This window comes from Saccoglossus kowalevskii, chromosome 7, assembly GCF_978046115.1.
Source record: "Saccoglossus kowalevskii chromosome 7, keSacKowa6.1, whole genome shotgun sequence".
Classification (NCBI taxonomy): Eukaryota; Metazoa; Hemichordata; class Enteropneusta; family Harrimaniidae; genus Saccoglossus; species Saccoglossus kowalevskii.
The window spans coordinates 39,317,350-39,339,639 of NC_140647.1; the positions used below are offsets into that span (position 1 = coordinate 39,317,350).

The following is a 22,290-nucleotide window of genomic DNA, read 5'->3' on the forward strand; positions in this document are numbered from 1 at the left end:
TATAGCTGTATTTTTAATAGACCAGAGAGAGATCATTATAGCTGTATATTTAATAGACCAGAGAGAGATCATTATAGCTGTATATTTAATAGCTTAGAGAGAGATCCTTATAGCTGTATATTTAATAGACCAGAGAGAGATCATTATAGCTGTATATTTAATAGACCAGAGAGAGGTCATCATAGCTGTATATTTAATAGCCCAGAGAGAGATCATTATAGCTGTATATTTAATAGACCAGAGAGAGATCATTATAGCTGTATATTTAATAGACCAGAGAGAGATCATTATAGCTGTATATTTAATAGACCAGAGAGAGATCCTTATAGCTGTATATTTAATAGACCAGAGACATATCCTTATAGCTGTATATTTAATAGACGAGAAAGAGATCATTATAGCTGTATATTTAATAGACCAGAGAGAGATGATTATAGCTGTATATTTAATAGACCAGAGAGAGATCATTATATCTGTATATTTAATAGACCAGAGAGAGATCATTATAGCTGTATATTTAATAGACCAGAGAGAGATCCTTATAGCTGTATATTTAATAGACCAGAGAGATCATTATAGCTGTATATTTAATAGACCAGAGTGAGATCCTTATAGCTGTATATTTAATAGACCAGAGTGAGATCCTTATAGCTGTATATTTAATAGACCAGAGAGAGATCATTATAGCTGTATATTTAATAGACCAGAGAGAGATCATTATAGCTGTATATTTAATAGACCAGAGTGAGATCCTTATAGCTGTATATTTAATAGACCAGAGAGAGATCATTATAGCTGTATATTTAATAGACCAGAGAGAGATCATTATAGCTGTATATTTAATAGCCCAGAGATAGATCCTTATAGCTGTATATTTAATAGACCAGAGAGAGATCATTATAGCTGTATATTTAATAGACCAGAGAGAGGTCATCATAGCTGTATATTTAATAGCCCAGAGAGAGATCATTATAGCTGTATATTTAATAGACCAGAGAGAGATCATTATAGGTGTATATTTAATAGACCAGAGAGAGATCATTATAGGTGTATAGTTAATAGACCAGAGAGAGTTCATTATAGCTGTATATTTAATAGACCAGAGAGAGATCATTATAGGTGTATAGTTAATAGACCAGAGAGAGATCATTATAGCTGTATATTTAATAGACCAGAGAGAGGTCATCATAGCTGTATATTTAATAGCCCAGAGATCCTTATAGCTGTATATTTAATAGACCAGAGAGAGATCATTATAGCTGTATATTTAATAGACCAGAGAGAGATCATTATAGCTGTATATTTAATAGACCAGAGAGAGATCCTTATAGCTGTATATTTAATAGACCAGAGAGAGATCATTATAGCTGTATATTTAATAGACCAGAGAGAGATCCTTATAGCTGTATATTTAATAGACCAGAGAGAGATCATTATAGCTGTATATTTAATAGACCAGAGTGAGATCCTTATAGCTGTATATTTAATAGACCAGAGAGAGATCATTATAGCTGTATATTTAATAGACCAGAGAGAGATCATTATAGCTGTATATTTAATAGACCAGAGTGAGATCCTTATAGCTGTATATTTAATAGACCAGAGAGAGATCATTATAGCTGTATTTTTAATAGACCAGAGAGAGATCATTATAGCTGTATATTTAATAGACCAGAGAGAGATCATTATAGCTGTATATTTAATAGCCCAGAGAGAGATCCTTATAGCTGTATATTTAATAGACCAGAGAGAGATCATTATAGCTGTATATTTAATAGACCAGAGAGAGGTCATCATAGCTGTATATTTAATAGCCCAGAGAGAGATCATTATAGCTGTATATTTAATAGACCAGAGAGAGATCATTATAGCTGTATATTTAATAGACCAGAGAGAGATCATTATAGCTGTATATTTAATAGACCAGAGAGAGATCCTTATAGCTGTATATTTAATAGACCAGAGACATATCCTTATAGCTGTATGTTTAATAGACGAGAAAGAGATCATTATAGCTGTATATTTAATAGACCAGAGAGAGATGATTATAGCTGTATATTTAATAGACCAGAGAGAGATCATTATATCTGTATATTTAATAGACCAGAGAGAGATCATTATAGCTGTATATTTAATAGACCAGAGAGAGATCCTTATAGCTGTATATTTAATAGACCAGAGAGATCATTATAGCTGTATATTTAATAGACCAGAGAGAGGTAATCATAGCTGTATATTTAATAGCCCAGAGAGAGATCATTATAGCTGTATATTTAATAGACCAGAGAGAGATCATTATAGGTGTATAGTTAATAGACCAGAGAGAGATCATTATAGCTGTATATTTAATAGACCAGAGAGAGGTCATCATAGCTGTATATTTAATAGCCCAGGGAGAGATCATTATAGCTTTATATTTAATAGACCAGAGAGAGGTCATCATAACTGTATATTTAATAGCCCAGAGAGAGATCATTATAGCTGTATATTTAATAGCCCAGAGAGAGATCCTTATAGCTGTATATTTAATAGACCAGAGAGAGATCATTATAGCTGTATATTTAATAGACCAGAGAGGTCATCATAGCTGTATATTTAATAGCCCAGAGAGAGATCATTATAGGTGTATATTTAATAGACCAGAGAGAGATCATTATAGGTGTATAGTTAATAGACCAGAGAGAGATCATTATAGCTGTATATTTAATAGACCAGAGAGAGATCATTATAGGTGTATAGTTAATAGACCAGAGAGAGATCATTATAGCTGTATATTTAATAGACCAGAGAGAGGTCATCATAGCTGTATATTTAATAGCCCAGGGAGAGATCATTATAGCTTTATATTTAATAGACCAGAGAGAGATCATTATAGGTGTATAGTTAATAGACCAGAGAGAGGTCATCATAGCTGGGTATTTAATAGACCAGAGAGAGGTTATCATAGCTGGGTATTTAATAGACCAGAAAGAGGTCATTATAGCTGTGTGTTTAATAGACCAGAGAGGTGTCATTATAGCTGGGTATTTAATAGACCAGAGAGAGATCATTATAGCTGTATATTTAATAGCCCAGAGAGAGATCATTATAGCTGTATATTTAATAGACCAGAGAGAGATCATTATAGCTGTATATTTAATAGACCAGAGAGAGATCATTATAGCTGTATATTTAATAGACCAGAGAGAGGTCATCATAGCTGTATATTTAATAGCCCAGAAAGAGATCATTATAGCTGTATATTTAATAGACCAGAGAGAGGTAATCATAGCTGTATATTTAATAGCCCAGAGAGAGATCATTATAGCTGTATATTTAATAGACCAGAGAGATTATTATAGCTGTATATTTAATAGACCAGAGAGAGATCATTATAGCTGTATATTTAATAGACCAGAGAGAGATCATTATAGCTGTATATTTAATAGACCAGAGAGAGATCATTATAGCTGTATATTTAATAGACCAGAGAGAGGTCATCATAGCTGTATATTTAATAGCCCAGAAAGAGATCATTATAGCTGTATATTTAATAGACCAGAGAGAGGTAATCATAGCTGTATATTTAATAGCCCAGAGAGAGATCATTATAGCTGTATATTTAATAGACCAGAGAGATTATTATAGCTGTATATTTAATAGACCAGAGAGAGGTCATCATAGCTGTATATTTAATAGCCCAGAGAGAGATCATTATAGCTGTATATTTAATAGACCAGAGTGAGATCCTTATAGCTGTATATTTAATAGCTCAGAGAGAGATCATTATAGCTGTATATTTAATAGACCAGAGTGAGATCATTATAGCTGTATTTTTAATAGCCCAGAGTGAGATCCTTATAGCTGTATATTTAATAGACCAGAGTGAGATCCTTATAGCTGTATATTTAATAGCTCAGAGAGAGATCATTATAGCTGTATATTTAATAGACCAGAGTGAGATCCTTATAGCTGTATATTTAATAGACCAGAGAGAGATCATTATAGCTGTATATTTAATAGACCAGAGAGAGATCATTATAGCTGTATATTTAATAGACCAGAGTGAGGTCATCATAGCTGTATATTTAATAGCCCAGAAAGAGATCATTATAGCTGTATATTTAATAGACCAGAGAGAGGTAATCATAGCTGTATATTTAATAGCCCAGAGAGAGATCATTATAGCTGTATATTTAATAGACCAGAGAGATTATTATAGCTGTATATTTAATAGACCAGAGAGAGATCATTATAGCTGTATATTTAATAGACCAGAGAGAGATCATTATAGCTGTATATTTAATAGACCAGAGAGAGATCATTATAGCTGTATATTTAATAGACCAGAGAGAGGTCATCATAGCTGTATATTTAATAGCCCAGAAAGAGATCATTATAGCTGTATATTTAATAGACCAGAGAGAGGTAATCATAGCTGTATATTTAATAGCCCAGAGAGAGATCATTATAGCTGTATATTTAATAGACCAGAGAGATTATTATAGCTGTATATTTAATAGACCAGAGAGAGGTCATCATAGCTGTATATTTAATAGCCCAGAGAGAGATCATTATAGCTGTATATTTAATAGACCAGAGTGAGATCCTTATAGCTGTATATTTAATAGCTCAGAGAGAGATCATTATAGCTGTATATTTAATAGACCAGAGTGAGATCCTTATAGCTGTATTTTTAATAGCCCAGAGTGAGATCATTATAGCTGTATATTTAATAGACCAGAGTGAGATCATTATAGCTGTATATTTAATAGCTCAGAGAGAGATCATTATAGCTGTATATTTAATAGACCAGAGAGAGGTCATCATAGCTGGGTATTTAATAGACCAGAGAGAGGTTATCATAGCTGGGTATTTAATAGACCAGAAAGAGGTCATTATAGCTGTGTGTTTAATAGACCAGAGAGGTGTCATTATAGCTGGGTATTTAATAGACCAGAGAGAGATCATTATAGCTGTATATTTAATAGCCCAGAGAGAGATCATTATAGCTGTATATTTAATAGACCAGAGAGAGATCATTATAGCTGTATATTTAATAGACCAGAGAGAGATCATTATAGCTGTATATTTAATAGACCAGAGAGAGGTCATCATAGCTGTATATTTAATAGCCCAGAAAGAGATCATTATAGCTGTATATTTAATAGACCAGAGAGAGGTAATCATAGCTGTATATTTAATAGCCCAGAGAGAGATTATTATAGCTGTATATTTAATAGACCAGAGAGATTATTATAGCTGTATATTTAATAGACCAGAGAGAGGTCATCATAACTGTATATTTAATAGCCCAGAGAGAGATCATTATAGCTGTATATTTAATAGCCCAGAGAGAGATCCTTATAGCTGTATATTTAATAGACCAGAGAGAGATCATTATTGCTGTATATTTAATAGACCAGAGAGGTCATCATAGCTGTATATTTAATAGCCCAGAGAGAGATCATTATAGGTGTATATTTAATAGACCAGAGAGAGATCATTATAGGTGTATAGTTAATAGACCAGAGAGAGATCATTATAGCTGTATATTTAATAGACCAGAGAGAGATCATTATAGGTGTATAGTTAATAGACCAGAGAGAGATCATTATAGCTGTATATTTAATAGACCAGAGAGAGGTCATCATAGCTGTATATTTAATAGCCCAGGGAGAGATCATTATAGCTTTATATTTAATAGACCAGAGAGAGATCATTATAGGTGTATAGTTAATAGACCAGAGAGAGGTCATCATAGCTGGGTATTTAATAGACCAGAGAGAGGTTATCATAGCTGGGTATTTAATAGACCAGAAAGAGGTCATTATAGCTGTGTGTTTAATAGACCAGAGAGGTGTCATTATAGCTGGGTATTTAATAGACCAGAGAGAGATCATTATAGCTGTATATTTAATAGCCCAGAGAGAGATCATTATAGCTGTATATTTAATAGACCAGAGAGAGATCATTATAGCTGTATATTTAATAGACCAGAGAGAGATCATTATAGCTGTATATTTAATAGACCAGAGAGAGGTCATCATAGCTGTATATTTAATAGCCCAGAAAGAGATCATTATAGCTGTATATTTAATAGACCAGAGAGAGGTAATCATAGCTGTATATTTAATAGCCCAGAGAGAGATCATTATAGCTGTATATTTAATAGACCAGAGAGATTATTATAGCTGTATATTTAATAGACCAGAGAGAGATCATTATAGCTGTATATTTAATAGACCAGAGAGAGATCATTATAGCTGTATATTTAATAGACCAGAGAGAGATCATTATAGCTGTATATTTAATAGACCAGAGAGAGGTCATCATAGCTGTATATTTAATAGCCCAGAAAGAGATCATTATAGCTGTATATTTAATAGACCAGAGAGAGGTAATCATAGCTGTATATTTAATAGCCCAGAGAGAGATCATTATAGCTGTATATTTAATAGACCAGAGAGATTATTATAGCTGTATATTTAATAGACCAGAGAGAGGTCATCATAGCTGTATATTTAATAGCCCAGAGAGAGATCATTATAGCTGTATATTTAATAGACCAGAGTGAGATCCTTATAGCTGTATATTTAATAGCTCAGAGAGAGATCATTATAGCTGTATATTTAATAGACCAGAGTGAGATCATTATAGCTGTATTTTTAATAGCCCAGAGTGAGATCCTTATAGCTGTATATTTAATAGACCAGAGTGAGATCCTTATAGCTGTATATTTAATAGCTCAGAGAGAGATCATTATAGCTGTATATTTAATAGACCAGAGTGAGATCCTTATAGCTGTATATTTAATAGACCAGAGAGAGATCATTATAGCTGTATATTTAATAGACCAGAGAGAGATCATTATAGCTGTATATTTAATAGACCAGAGTGAGGTCATCATAGCTGTATATTTAATAGCCCAGAAAGAGATCATTATAGCTGTATATTTAATAGACCAGAGAGAGGTAATCATAGCTGTATATTTAATAGCCCAGAGAGAGATCATTATAGCTGTATATTTAATAGACCAGAGAGATTATTATAGCTGTATATTTAATAGACCAGAGAGAGATCATTATAGCTGTATATTTAATAGACCAGAGAGAGATCATTATAGCTGTATATTTAATAGACCAGAGAGAGATCATTATAGCTGTATATTTAATAGACCAGAGAGAGGTCATCATAGCTGTATATTTAATAGCCCAGAAAGAGATCATTATAGCTGTATATTTAATAGACCAGAGAGAGGTAATCATAGCTGTATATTTAATAGCCCAGAGAGAGATCATTATAGCTGTATATTTAATAGACCAGAGAGATTATTATAGCTGTATATTTAATAGACCAGAGAGAGGTCATCATAGCTGTATATTTAATAGCCCAGAGAGAGATCATTATAGCTGTATATTTAATAGACCAGAGTGAGATCCTTATAGCTGTATATTTAATAGCTCAGAGAGAGATCATTATAGCTGTATATTTAATAGACCAGAGTGAGATCCTTATAGCTGTATTTTTAATAGCCCAGAGTGAGATCATTATAGCTGTATATTTAATAGACCAGAGTGAGATCATTATAGCTGTATATTTAATAGCTCAGAGAGAGATCATTATAGCTGTATATTTAATAGACCAGAGAGAGGTCATCATAGCTGGGTATTTAATAGACCAGAGAGAGGTTATCATAGCTGGGTATTTAATAGACCAGAAAGAGGTCATTATAGCTGTGTGTTTAATAGACCAGAGAGGTGTCATTATAGCTGGGTATTTAATAGACCAGAGAGAGATCATTATAGCTGTATATTTAATAGCCCAGAGAGAGATCATTATAGCTGTATATTTAATAGACCAGAGAGAGATCATTATAGCTGTATATTTAATAGACCAGAGAGAGATCATTATAGCTGTATATTTAATAGACCAGAGAGAGGTCATCATAGCTGTATATTTAATAGCCCAGAAAGAGATCATTATAGCTGTATATTTAATAGACCAGAGAGAGGTAATCATAGCTGTATATTTAATAGCCCAGAGAGAGATTATTATAGCTGTATATTTAATAGACCAGAGAGATTATTATAGCTGTATATTTAATAGACCAGAGAGAGGTCATCATAGCTGTATATTTAATAGCCCAGAGAGAGATCATTATAGCTGTATATTTAATAGACCAGAGTGAGATCCTTATAGCTGTATATTTAATAGCTCAGAGAGAGATCATTATAGCTGTATATTTAATAGACCAGAGTGAGATCATTATAGCTGTATTTTTAATAGCCCAGAGTGAGATCCTTATAGCTGTATATTTAATAGACCAGAGTGAGATCCTTATAGCTGTATATTTAATAGCTCAGAGAGAGATCATTATAGCTGTATATTTAATAGACCAGAGTGAGATCCTTATAGCTGTATATTTAATAGCTCAGAGAGAGATCATTATAGCTGTATATTTAATAGACCAGAGTGAGATCATTATAGCTGTATTTTTAATAGCCCAGAGTGAGATCCTTATAGCTGTATATTTAATAGACCAGAGAGAGATCATTATAGCTGTATATTTAATAGACCAGAGTGAGATCCTTATAGCTGTGTATTTATTTTTAATAGACCAGAGAGAGATCATTATAGCTGTATATTTAATAGACCAGAGAGAGATCATTATAGCTGTATATTTAATAGCCCAGAGAGAGATCATTATAGCTGTATATTTAATAGACCAGAGAGAGATCATTATAGCTGTATATTTAATAGACCAGAGAGAGATCATTATAGCTGTATATTTAATAGACCAGAGAGAGGTCATCATAGCTGTATATTTAATAGCCCAGAAAGAGATCATTATAGCTGTATATTTAATAGACCAGAGAGAGGTAATCATATCTGTATATTTAATAGCCCAGAGAGAGATCATTATAGCTGTATATTTAATAGACCAGAGAGAGGTCATCATAGCTGTATATTTAATAGCCCAGAGAGAGATCATTATAGCTGTCTATTTAATAGCCCAAAGAGAGATCCTTATAGCTGTATATTTAATAGACCAGAGAGAGATCATTATAGCTGTATATTTAATAGACCAGAGAGAGGTCATCATAGCTGTATATTTAATAGCCCAGAGAGAGATCATTATAGGTGTATATTTAATAGACCAGAGAGAGATCATTATAGGTGTATATTTAATAGACCAGAGAGAGATCATTATAGGTGTATAGTTAATAGACCAGAGAGAGATCATTATAGCTGTATATTTAATAGACCAGAGAGAGATCATTATAGGTGTATAGTTAATAGACCAGAGAGATCATTATAGCTGTATATTTAATAGACCAGAGAGAGGTCATCATAGCTGTATATTTAATAGCCCAGGGAGAGATCATTATAGCTTCATATTTAATAGACCAGAGAGAGATCATTATAGGTGTATAGTTAATAGACCAGAGAGAGGTCATCATAGCTGTATATTTAATAGCCCAGAAAGAGATCATTATAGCTGTATATTTAATAGGCCAGAGAGAGGTTATCATAGCTGTATATTTAATAGCCCAGAGAGAGATCATTATAGCTGTATATTTAATAGACCAGAGAGAGGTCATCATAGCTGTATATTTAATAGACCAGAGAGAGATCATTATAGCTGTATATTTAATAGACCAGAGAGAGGTCATCATAGCTGTATATTTAATAGCCCAGAGAGAGATCATTATAGCTGTATATTTAATAGACCAGAGAGAGGTCATCATAGCTGTATATTTAATAGACCAGAGAGAGGTCATCATAGCTGTATATTTAATAGACCAGAGAGAGGTCATCATAGCTGTATATTTAATAGACCAGAGAGAGATCATTATAGCTGTATATTGAATAGACCAGAGAGAGGTCATCATAGCTGGGTATTTAATAGACCAGAGAGAGGTCATCATAGCTGGGTATTTAATAGACCAGAGAGAGGTCATTATAGCTGTGTGTTTAATAGACCAGAGAGGTGTCATTATAGCTGGGTATTTAATAGACCAGAGAGATCATTATAGCTGTATGTTTAATAGATCAGAGAGGTCATTATAGCTGTGTATTTAATAGACCAGAGAGAGGTCATGATAGCTGTATATTTAATAGACCAGAGAGAGATCATTATAGCTGTATATTTAATAGACCAGAGAGAGATCCCTTATAGCTGTATATTTAATAGACCAGAGAGAGATCATTATAGCTGTATATTTAATAGCCCAGAGAGAGATCCTTATAGCTGTATATTTAATAGACCAGAGAGAGATCATTATAGCTGTATATTTAATAGACCAGAGAGAGGTCATCATAGCTGTATATTTAATAGCCCAGAGAGAGATCATTATAGCTGTATATTTAATAGACCAGAGAGAGATCATTATAGCTGTATATTTAATAGACCAGAGAGAGATCATTATAGCTGTATATTTAATAGACCAGAGAGAGATCCTTATAGCTGTATATTTAATAGACCAGAGACATATCCTTATAGCTGTATATTTAATAGACGAGAAAGAGATCATTATAGCTGTATATTTAATAGACCAGAGAGAGATGATTATAGCTGTATATTTAATAGACCAGAGAGAGATCATTATATCTGTATATTTAATAGACCAGAGAGAGATCATTATAGCTGTATATTTAATAGACCAGAGAGAGATCCTTATAGCTGTATATTTAATAGACCAGAGAGATCATTATAGCTGTATATTTAATAGACCAGAGAGAGGTAATCATAGCTGTATATTTAATAGCCCAGAGAGAGATCATTATAGCTGTATATTTAATAGACCAGAGAGAGATCATTATAGGTGTATAGTTAATAGACCAGAGAGAGATCATTATAGCTGTATATTTAATAGACCAGAGAGAGGTCATCATAGCTGTATATTTAATAGCCCAGGGAGAGATCATTATAGCTTTATATTTAATAGACCAGAGAGAGGTCATCATAACTGTATATTTAATAGCCCAGAGAGAGATCATTATAGCTGTATATTTAATAGCCCAGAGAGAGATCCTTATAGCTGTATATTTAATAGACCAGAGAGAGATCATTATAGCTGTATATTTAATAGACCAGAGAGGTCATCATAGCTGTATATTTAATAGCCCAGAGAGAGATCATTATAGGTGTATATTTAATAGACCAGAGAGAGATCATTATAGGTGTATAGTTAATAGACCAGAGAGAGATCATTATAGCTGTATATTTAATAGACCAGAGAGAGATCATTATAGGTGTATAGTTAATAGACCAGAGAGAGATCATTATAGCTGTATATTTAATAGACCAGAGAGAGGTCATCATAGCTGTATATTTAATAGCCCAGGGAGAGATCATTATAGCTTTATATTTAATAGACCAGAGAGAGATCATTATAGGTGTATAGTTAATAGACCAGAGAGAGGTCATCATAGCTGGGTATTTAATAGACCAGAGAGAGGTTATCATAGCTGGGTATTTAATAGACCAGAAAGAGGTCATTATAGCTGTGTGTTTAATAGACCAGAGAGGTGTCATTATAGCTGGGTATTTAATAGACCAGAGAGAGATCATTATAGCTGTATATTTAATAGCCCAGAGAGAGATCATTATAGCTGTATATTTAATAGACCAGAGAGAGATCATTATAGCTGTATATTTAATAGACCAGAGAGAGATCATTATAGCTGTATATTTAATAGACCAGAGAGAGGTCATCATAGCTGTATATTTAATAGCCCAGAAAGAGATCATTATAGCTGTATATTTAATAGACCAGAGAGAGGTAATCATAGCTGTATATTTAATAGCCCAGAGAGAGATCATTATAGCTGTATATTTAATAGACCAGAGAGATTATTATAGCTGTATATTTAATAGACCAGAGAGAGATCATTATAGCTGTATATTTAATAGACCAGAGAGAGATCATTATAGCTGTATATTTAATAGACCAGAGAGAGATCATTATAGCTGTATATTTAATAGACCAGAGAGAGGTCATCATAGCTGTATATTTAATAGCCCAGAAAGAGATCATTATAGCTGTATATTTAATAGACCAGAGAGAGGTAATCATAGCTGTATATTTAATAGCCCAGAGAGAGATCATTATAGCTGTATATTTAATAGACCAGAGAGATTATTATAGCTGTATATTTAATAGACCAGAGAGAGGTCATCATAGCTGTATATTTAATAGCCCAGAGAGAGATCATTATAGCTGTATATTTAATAGACCAGAGTGAGATCCTTATAGCTGTATATTTAATAGCTCAGAGAGAGATCATTATAGCTGTATATTTAATAGACCAGAGTGAGATCATTATAGCTGTATTTTTAATAGCCCAGAGTGAGATCCTTATAGCTGTATATTTAATAGACCAGAGTGAGATCCTTATAGCTGTATATTTAATAGCTCAGAGAGAGATCATTATAGCTGTATATTTAATAGACCAGAGTGAGATCCTTATAGCTGTATATTTAATAGACCAGAGAGAGATCATTATAGCTGTATATTTAATAGACCAGAGAGAGATCATTATAGCTGTATATTTAATAGACCAGAGTGAGGTCATCATAGCTGTATATTTAATAGCCCAGAAAGAGATCATTATAGCTGTATATTTAATAGACCAGAGAGAGGTAATCATAGCTGTATATTTAATAGCCCAGAGAGAGATCATTATAGCTGTATATTTAATAGACCAGAGAGATTATTATAGCTGTATATTTAATAGACCAGAGAGAGATCATTATAGCTGTATATTTAATAGACCAGAGAGAGATCATTATAGCTGTATATTTAATAGACCAGAGAGAGATCATTATAGCTGTATATTTAATAGACCAGAGAGAGGTCATCATAGCTGTATATTTAATAGCCCAGAAAGAGATCATTATAGCTGTATATTTAATAGACCAGAGAGAGGTAATCATAGCTGTATATTTAATAGCCCAGAGAGAGATCATTATAGCTGTATATTTAATAGACCAGAGAGATTATTATAGCTGTATATTTAATAGACCAGAGAGAGGTCATCATAGCTGTATATTTAATAGCCCAGAGAGAGATCATTATAGCTGTATATTTAATAGACCAGAGTGAGATCCTTATAGCTGTATATTTAATAGCTCAGAGAGAGATCATTATAGCTGTATATTTAATAGACCAGAGTGAGATCCTTATAGCTGTATTTTTAATAGCCCAGAGTGAGATCATTATAGCTGTATATTTAATAGACCAGAGTGAGATCATTATAGCTGTATATTTAATAGCTCAGAGAGAGATCATTATAGCTGTATATTTAATAGACCAGAGAGAGGTCATCATAGCTGGGTATTTAATAGACCAGAGAGAGGTTATCATAGCTGGGTATTTAATAGACCAGAAAGAGGTCATTATAGCTGTGTGTTTAATAGACCAGAGAGGTGTCATTATAGCTGGGTATTTAATAGACCAGAGAGAGATCATTATAGCTGTATATTTAATAGCCCAGAGAGAGATCATTATAGCTGTATATTTAATAGACCAGAGAGAGATCATTATAGCTGTATATTTAATAGACCAGAGAGAGATCATTATAGCTGTATATTTAATAGACCAGAGAGAGGTCATCATAGCTGTATATTTAATAGCCCAGAAAGAGATCATTATAGCTGTATATTTAATAGACCAGAGAGAGGTAATCATAGCTGTATATTTAATAGCCCAGAGAGAGATTATTATAGCTGTATATTTAATAGACCAGAGAGATTATTATAGCTGTATATTTAATAGACCAGAGAGAGGTCATCATAGCTGTATATTTAATAGCCCAGAGAGAGATCATTATAGCTGTATATTTAATAGACCAGAGTGAGATCCTTATAGCTGTATATTTAATAGCTCAGAGAGAGATCATTATAGCTGTATATTTAATAGACCAGAGTGAGATCATTATAGCTGTATTTTTAATAGCCCAGAGTGAGATCCTTATAGCTGTATATTTAATAGACCAGAGTGAGATCCTTATAGCTGTATATTTAATAGCTCAGAGAGAGATCATTATAGCTGTATATTTAATAGACCAGAGTGAGATCCTTATAGCTGTATATTTAATAGCTCAGAGAGAGATCATTATAGCTGTATATTTAATAGACCAGAGTGAGATCATTATAGCTGTATTTTTAATAGCCCAGAGTGAGATCCTTATAGCTGTATATTTAATAGACCAGAGAGAGATCATTATAGCTGTATATTTAATAGACCAGAGTGAGATCCTTATAGCTGTGTATTTATTTTTAATAGACCAGAGAGAGATCATTATAGCTGTATATTTAATAGACCAGAGAGAGATCATTATAGCTGTATATTTAATAGCCCAGAGAGAGATCATTATAGCTGTATATTTAATAGACCAGAGAGAGATCATTATAGCTGTATATTTAATAGACCAGAGAGAGATCATTATAGCTGTATATTTAATAGACCAGAGAGAGGTCATCATAGCTGTATATTTAATAGCCCAGAAAGAGATCATTATAGCTGTATATTTAATAGACCAGAGAGAGGTAATCATATCTGTATATTTAATAGCCCAGAGAGAGATCATTATAGCTGTATATTTAATAGACCAGAGAGAGGTCATCATAGCTGTATATTTAATAGCCCAGAGAGAGATCATTATAGCTGTCTATTTAATAGCCCAAAGAGAGATCCTTATAGCTGTATATTTAATAGACCAGAGAGAGATCATTATAGCTGTATATTTAATAGACCAGAGAGAGGTCATCATAGCTGTATATTTAATAGCCCAGAGAGAGATCATTATAGGTGTATATTTAATAGACCAGAGAGAGATCATTATAGGTGTATATTTAATAGACCAGAGAGAGATCATTATAGGTGTATAGTTAATAGACCAGAGAGAGATCATTATAGCTGTATATTTAATAGACCAGAGAGAGATCATTATAGGTGTATAGTTAATAGACCAGAGAGATCATTATAGCTGTATATTTAATAGCCCAGGGAGAGATCATTATAGCTTCATATTTAATAGACCAGAGAGAGATCATTATAGGTGTATAGTTAATAGACCAGAGAGAGGTCATCATAGCTGTATATTTAATAGCCCAGAAAGAGATCATTATAGCTGTATATTTAATAGACCAGAGAGAGGTTATCATAGCTGTATATTTAATAGCCCAGAGAGAGATCATTATAGCTGTATATTTAATAGACCAGAGAGAGGTCATCATAGCTGTATATTTAATAGACCAGAGAGAGATCATTATAGCTGTATATTTAATAGACCAGAGAGAGGTCATCATAGCTGTATATTTAATAGCCCAGAGAGAGATCATTATAGCTGTATATTTAATAGACCAGAGAGAGGTCATCATAGCTGTATATTTAATAGACCAGAGAGAGATCATTATAGCTGTATATTTAATAGACCAGAGAGAGGTCATCATAGCTGTATATTTAATAGACCAGAGAGAGGTCATCATAGCTGTATATTTAATAGACCAGAGAGAGATCATTATAGCTGTATATTGAATAGACCAGAGAGAGGTCATCATAGCTGGGTATTTAATAGACCAGAGAGAGGTCATCATAGCTGGGTATTTAATAGACCAGAGAGAGGTCATTATAGCTGTGTGTTTAATAGACCAGAGAGGTGTCATTATAGCTGGGTATTTAATAGACCAGAGAGATCATTATAGCTGTATGTTTAATAGATCAGAGAGGTCATTATAGCTGTGTATTTAATAGACCAGAGAGAGGTCATGATAGCTGTATATTTAATAGACCAGAGAGAGATCATTATAGCTGTATATTTAATAGACCAGAGTGAGATCCTTATAGCTGTATATTTAATAGACCAGAGAGAGATCATTATAGCTGTATTTTTAATAGACCAGAGAGAGATCATTATAGCTGTATATTTAATAGACCAGAGAGAGATCATTATAGCTGTATATTTAATAGCCCAGAGAGAGATCATTATAGCTGTATATTTAATAGACCAGAGAGAGATCATTATAGCTGTATATTTAATAGACCAGAGAGAGATCATTATAGCTGTATATTTAATAGACCAGAGAGAGGTCATCATAGCTGTATATTTAATAGCCCAGAAAGAGATCATTATAGCTGTATATTTAATAGACCAGAGAGAGGTAATCATAGCTGTATATTTAATAGCCCAGAGAGCGATCATTATAGCTGTATATTTAATAGACCAGAGAGAGGTCATCATAGCTGTATATTTAATAGCCCAGAGAGAGATCATTATAGCTGTATATTTAATAGCCTAGAGAGAGATCCTTATAGCTGTATATTTAATAGACCAGAGAGAGATCATTATAGCTGTATATTTAATAGCCCAGAGAGAGATCATTATAGCTGTATATTTAATAGCCCAGAGAGAGATCCTTATAGCTGTATATTTAATAGACCAGAGAGAGATCATTATAGCTGTATATTTAATAGACCAGAGAGAGGTCATCATAGCTGTATATTTAATAGACCAGAGAGAGATCATTATAGGTGTATATTTAATAGACCAGAGAGAGATCATTATAGGTGTATAGTTAATAGACCAGAGAGAGATCATTATAGGTGTATAGTTAATAGACCAGAGAGAGATCATTATAGCTGTATATTTAATAGACCAGAGAGAGATCATTATAGGTGTATCGTTAATAGACCAGAGAGAGATCATTATAGCTGTATATTTAATAGACCAGAGAGAGGTCATCATAGCTGTATATTTAATAGCCCAGAAAGAGATCATTATAGCTGTATATTTAATAGACCAGAGAGAGGTAATCATAGCTGTATATTTAATAGCCCAGAGAGAGATCATTATAGCTGTATATTTAATAGACCAGAGAGAGATCATTATAGCTGTATATTTAATAGACCAGAGAGAGGTCATCATAGCTGTATATTTAATAGCCCAGAAAGAGATCATTATAGCTGTATATTTAATAGCCTAGAGAGAGATCCTTATAGCTGTATATTTAATAGACCAGAGAGAGATCATTATAGCTGTATATTTAATAGACCAGAGAGAGGTCATCATAGCTGTATATTTAATAGCCCAGAGAGAGATCATTATAGCTGTATATTTAATAGACCAGAGAGAGATCATTATAGGTGTATGTTTAATAGATCAGAGAGATCATTATAGCTGTATATTTACTAGACCAGAGTGAGATCCTTATAGCTGTATATTTAATAGACCAGAGAGAGATCATTATAGCTGTATATTTAATAGACCAGAGAGAGATCATTATAGGTGTATAGTTAATAGACCAGAGAGAGATCATTATAGCTGTATATTTAATAGACCAGAGAGAGGTCATCATAGCTGTATATTTAATAGCCCAGGGAGAGATCATTATAGCTTTATATTTAATAGACCAGAGAGAGATCATTATAGGTGTATAGTTAATAGACCAGAGAGAGGTCATCAGCTGTATATTGAATAGACCAGAGAGAGGTCATCATAGCTGGGTATTTAATAGACCAGAGAGAGGTCATCATAGCTGGGTATTTAATAGACCAGAGAGAGGTCATCATAGCTGGGTATTTAATAGACCAGAGAGAGGTCATTATAGCTGTGTGTTTAATAGACCAGAGAGGTGTCATTATAGCTGGGTATTTAATATACCAGAGAGATCATTATAGCTGTATGTTTAATAGATCAGAGGTCATTATAGCTGTGTATTTAATAGACCAGAGAGAGGTCATGATAGCTGTATATTTAATAGACCAGAGAGAGATCATTATAGCTGTATATTTAATAGACCAGAGTGAGATCCTTATAGCTGTATATTTAATAGACCAGAGAGAGATCATTATAGCTGTATTTTTAATAGACCAGAGAGAGATCATTATAGCTGTATATTTAATAGACCAGAGAGAGATCATTATAGCTGTATATTTAATAGCCCAGGGAGAGATCATTATAGCTTCATATTTAATAGACCAGAGAGAGATCATCATAGGTGTATAGTTAATAGACCAGAGAGAGGTCATTATAGCTGTATATTTAATAGACCAGAGAGAGATCATTATAGCTGTATATTTAATAGACCAGAGAGAGGTCATCATAGCTGTATATTTAATAGACCAGAGAGAGATCATTATAGCTGTATATTTAATAGACCAGAGAGAGGTCATCATAGCTGTATATTTAATAGACCAGAGAGAGGTCATCATAGCTGTATATTTAATAGACCAGAGAGAGATCATTATAGCTGTATATTTAATAGACCAGAGAGAGATCATTATAGCTGTATTTTTAATAGACCAGAGAGAGATCATTATAGCTGTATATTTAATAGACCAGAGAGAGATCATTATAGCTGTATATTTAATAGCCCAGAGAGAGATCATTATAGCTGTATATTTAATAGACCAGAGAGAGATCATTATAGCTGTATATTTAATAGACCAGAGAGAGATCATTATAGCTGTATATTTAATAGACCAGAGAGAGGTCATCATAGCTGTATATTTAATAGCCCAGAAAGAGATCATTATAGCTGTATATTTAATAGACCAGAGAGAGGTAATCATAGCTGTATATTTAATAGCCCAGAGAGCGATCATTATAGCTGTATATTTAATAGACCAGAGAGAGGTCATCATAGCTGTATATTTAATAGCCCAGAGAGAGATCATTATAGCTGTATATTTAATAGCCTAGAGAGAGATCCTTATAGCTGTATATTTAATAGACCAGAGAGAGATCATTATAGCTGTATATTTAATAGCCCAGAGAGAGATCATTATAGCTGTATATTTAATAGCCCAGAGAGAGATCCTTATAGCTGTATATTTAATAGACCAGAGAGAGATCATTATAGCTGTATATTTAATAGACCAGAGAGAGGTCATCATAGCTGTATATTTAATAGCCCAGAGAGAGATCATTATAGGTGTATATTTAATAGACCAGAGAGAGATCATTATAGGTGTATATTTAATAGACCAGAGAGAGATCATTATAGGTGTATAGTTAATAGACCAGAGAGAGATCATTATAGCTGTATATTTAATAGACCAGAGAGAGATCATTATAGGTGTATAGTTAATAGACCAGAGAGAGATCATTATAGCTGTATATTTAATAGACCAGAGAGAGGTCATCATAGCTGTATATTTAATAGCCCAGAAAGAGATCATTATAGCTGTATATTTAATAGACCAGAGAGAGGTAATCATAGCTGTATATTTAATAGCCCAGAGAGAGATCATTATAGCTGTATATTTAATAGACCAGAGAGAGATCATTATAGCTGTATATTTAATAGACCAGAGAGAGGTCATCATAGCTGTATATTTAATAGCCCAGAGAGAGATCATTATAGCTGTATATTTAATAGCCTAGAGAGAGATCCTTATAGCTGTATATTTAATAGACCAGAGAGAGATCATTATAGCTGTATATTTAATAGACCAGAGAGAGGTCATCATAGCTGTATATTTAATAGCCCAGAGAGAGATCATTATAGCTGTATATTTAATAGACCAGAGAGAGATCATTATAGGTGTATGTTTAATAGATCAGAGAGATCATTATAGCTGTATATTTACTAGACCAGAGTGAGATCCTTATAGCTGTATATTTAATAGACCAGAGAGAGATCATTATAGGTGTATAGTTAATAGACCAGAGAGAGATCATTATAGCTGTATATTTAATAGACCAGAGAGAGGTCATCATAGCTGTATATTTAATAGCCCAGGGAGAGATCATTATAGCTTTATATTTAATAGACCAGAGAGAGATCATTATAGGTGTATAGTTAATAGACCAGAGAGAGGTCATCAGCTGTATATTGAATAGACCAGAGAGAGGTCATCATAGCTGGGTATTTAATAGACCAGAGAGAGGTCATCATAGCTGGGTATTTAATAGACCAGAGAGAGTTCATTATAGCTGTGTGTTTAATAGACCAGAGAGGTGTCATTATAGCTGGGTATTTAATATACCAGAGAGATCATTATAGCTGTATGTTTAATAGATCAGAGAGGTCATTATAGCTGTGTATTTAATAGACCAGAGAGAGGTCATGATAGCTGTATATTTAATAGACCAGAGAGAGGTCATGATAGCTGTATATTTAATAGACCAGAGAGAGATCATTATAGCTGTATATTTAATAGACCAGAGTGAGATCCTTATAGCTGTATATTTAATAGACCAGAGAGAGATCATTATAGCTGTATTTTTAATAGACCAGAGAGAGATCATTATAGCTGTATATTTAATAGACCAGAGAGAGATCATTATAGCTGTATATTTAATAGCCCAGGGAGAGATCATTATAGCTTCATATTTAATAGACCAGAGAGAGATCATTATAGGTGTATAGTTAATAGACCAGAGAGAGGTCATTATAGCTGTATATTTAATAGACCAGAGAGAGGTCATCATAGCTGTATATTTAATAGCCCAGAAAGAGATCATTATAGCTGTATATTTAATAGACCAGAGAGAGGTAATCATAGCTGTATATTTAATAGCCCAGAGAGAGATCATTATAGCTGTATATTTAATAGACCAGAGAGAGATCATTATAGCTGTATATTTAATAGACCAGAGAGAGGTCATCATAGCTGTATATTTAATAGCCCAGAGAGAGATCATTATAGCTGTATATTTAATAGCCAAGAGAGAGATCCTTATAGCTGTATATTTAATAGACCAGAGAGAGATCATTATAGCTGTATATTTAATAGACCAGAGAGAGGTCATCATAGCTGTATATTTAATAGCCCAGAGAGAGATCATTTTAGGTGTATGTTTAATAGATCAGAGAGATCATTATAGCTGTATATTTACTAGACCAGAGTGAGATCCTTATAGCTGTATATTTAATAGACCAGAGAGAGATCATTATAGCTGTATATTTAATAGACCAGAGAGAGATCATTATAGGTGTATAGTTAATAGACCAGAGAGAGATCATTATAGCTGTATATTTAATAGACCAGAGAGAGGTCATCATAGCTGTATATTTAATAGCCCAGGGAGAGATCATTATAGCTTTATATTTAATAGACCAGAGAGAGATCATTATAGGTGTATAGTTAATAGACCAGAGAGAGGTCATCAGCTGTATATTGAATAGACCAGAGAGAGGTCATCATAGCTGGGTATTTAATAGACCAGAGAGAGGTCATCATAGCTGGGTATTTAATAGACCAGAGAGAGGTCATTATAGCTGTGTGTTTAATAGACCAGAGAGGTGTCATTATAGCTGGGTATTTAATAGACCAGAGAGATCATTATAGCTGTATGTTTAATAGATCAGAGAGGTCATTATAGCTGTGTATTTAATAGACCAGAGAGAGGTCATCAGCTGTGTATTTAATAGACCAGAGAGAGGTCATTATAGCTGTGTGTTTAATAGACCAGAGAGGGGTCCTTATAGCTGTGTATTTAATGGACCAGAGAGAGGTCATTATAGCTGTGTGTTTAATAGACCAGAGAGGGATCATTATAGCTGTGTATTTAATAGACCAGAGAGAGGTCATTATAGCTGTGTATTTAATGACCAGAGAGATGTCATTTGTTCTGAAACTATAATATGTTGATTATCAGGCCAGTACCTGCAGTACGATATGTACAAAACTCAGATAGCGAGTATGCACAAATAGTTGATGGACAGATCTATGAAACATTATCTCGAGCTACAGCAAGCCAAGGTCTCGCAAATATGGGTATGTCAATTTCATTATAATTTGTTACAGCCACTTTGATTGGTTGCTGCTACATATTATCAAAGTCCCTAGAGGGACTGTGGCTACAGTTACTTTATTTGGTTACTGCATTATATAATGACATCAAACTACACAAATCTATTAGTTAATATTGTCTGTATATTATCTTAGAAAAATTATCCGTCACCACATTGACCTTTGTAATCATGTAATATTTATTGTACTACTCAATTTTCAATTACAAACCATATTGATTCATTTTGATATGTAAATGAGGTTTTAATGCTTACTATGTATTTGTAGCTTATCAACATGAAGATGCACCACCTCCCTATACAGCCAGAGATGATGGAGGAAATGCTGCTGTACAAAACAACAAACAATTCAGTTGTGTACCGGAAATTAATAATGGATACGCTCTCCCAACTCCTGTAATGCACAGTCATTATGAAGAGCCATACTCAAAAAAGAAGCTCGAGAATAGTCCAAAAAACGAAAAGGAGAAAAAAACCTTTGTTGATTTGCCGTCTGAAGATGTGAATCGTTCAACTACCGAGATCGGTAATTGCAGATTCCA

The 22,290-nt window shown here is 33.2% G+C and overlaps 1 protein-coding gene across 1 annotated transcript in view; it reads left to right on the plus strand.

Moving 5' to 3' along the window:
- The window catches only part of LOC100372750 (uncharacterized), a 130,905-nt gene that overhangs the window by 97,368 nt on the left and 11,247 nt on the right, over nucleotides 1–22,290 (plus strand). The window contains exons 28-29 of the mRNA XM_085501554.1: nucleotides 21,595–21,713; nucleotides 22,017–22,274. Of these exons, the coding sequence (XP_085357680.1) occupies nucleotides 21,595–21,713; nucleotides 22,017–22,274 (377 nt within the window). The remainder of the gene's footprint in view (nucleotides 1–21,594; nucleotides 21,714–22,016; nucleotides 22,275–22,290) is intronic.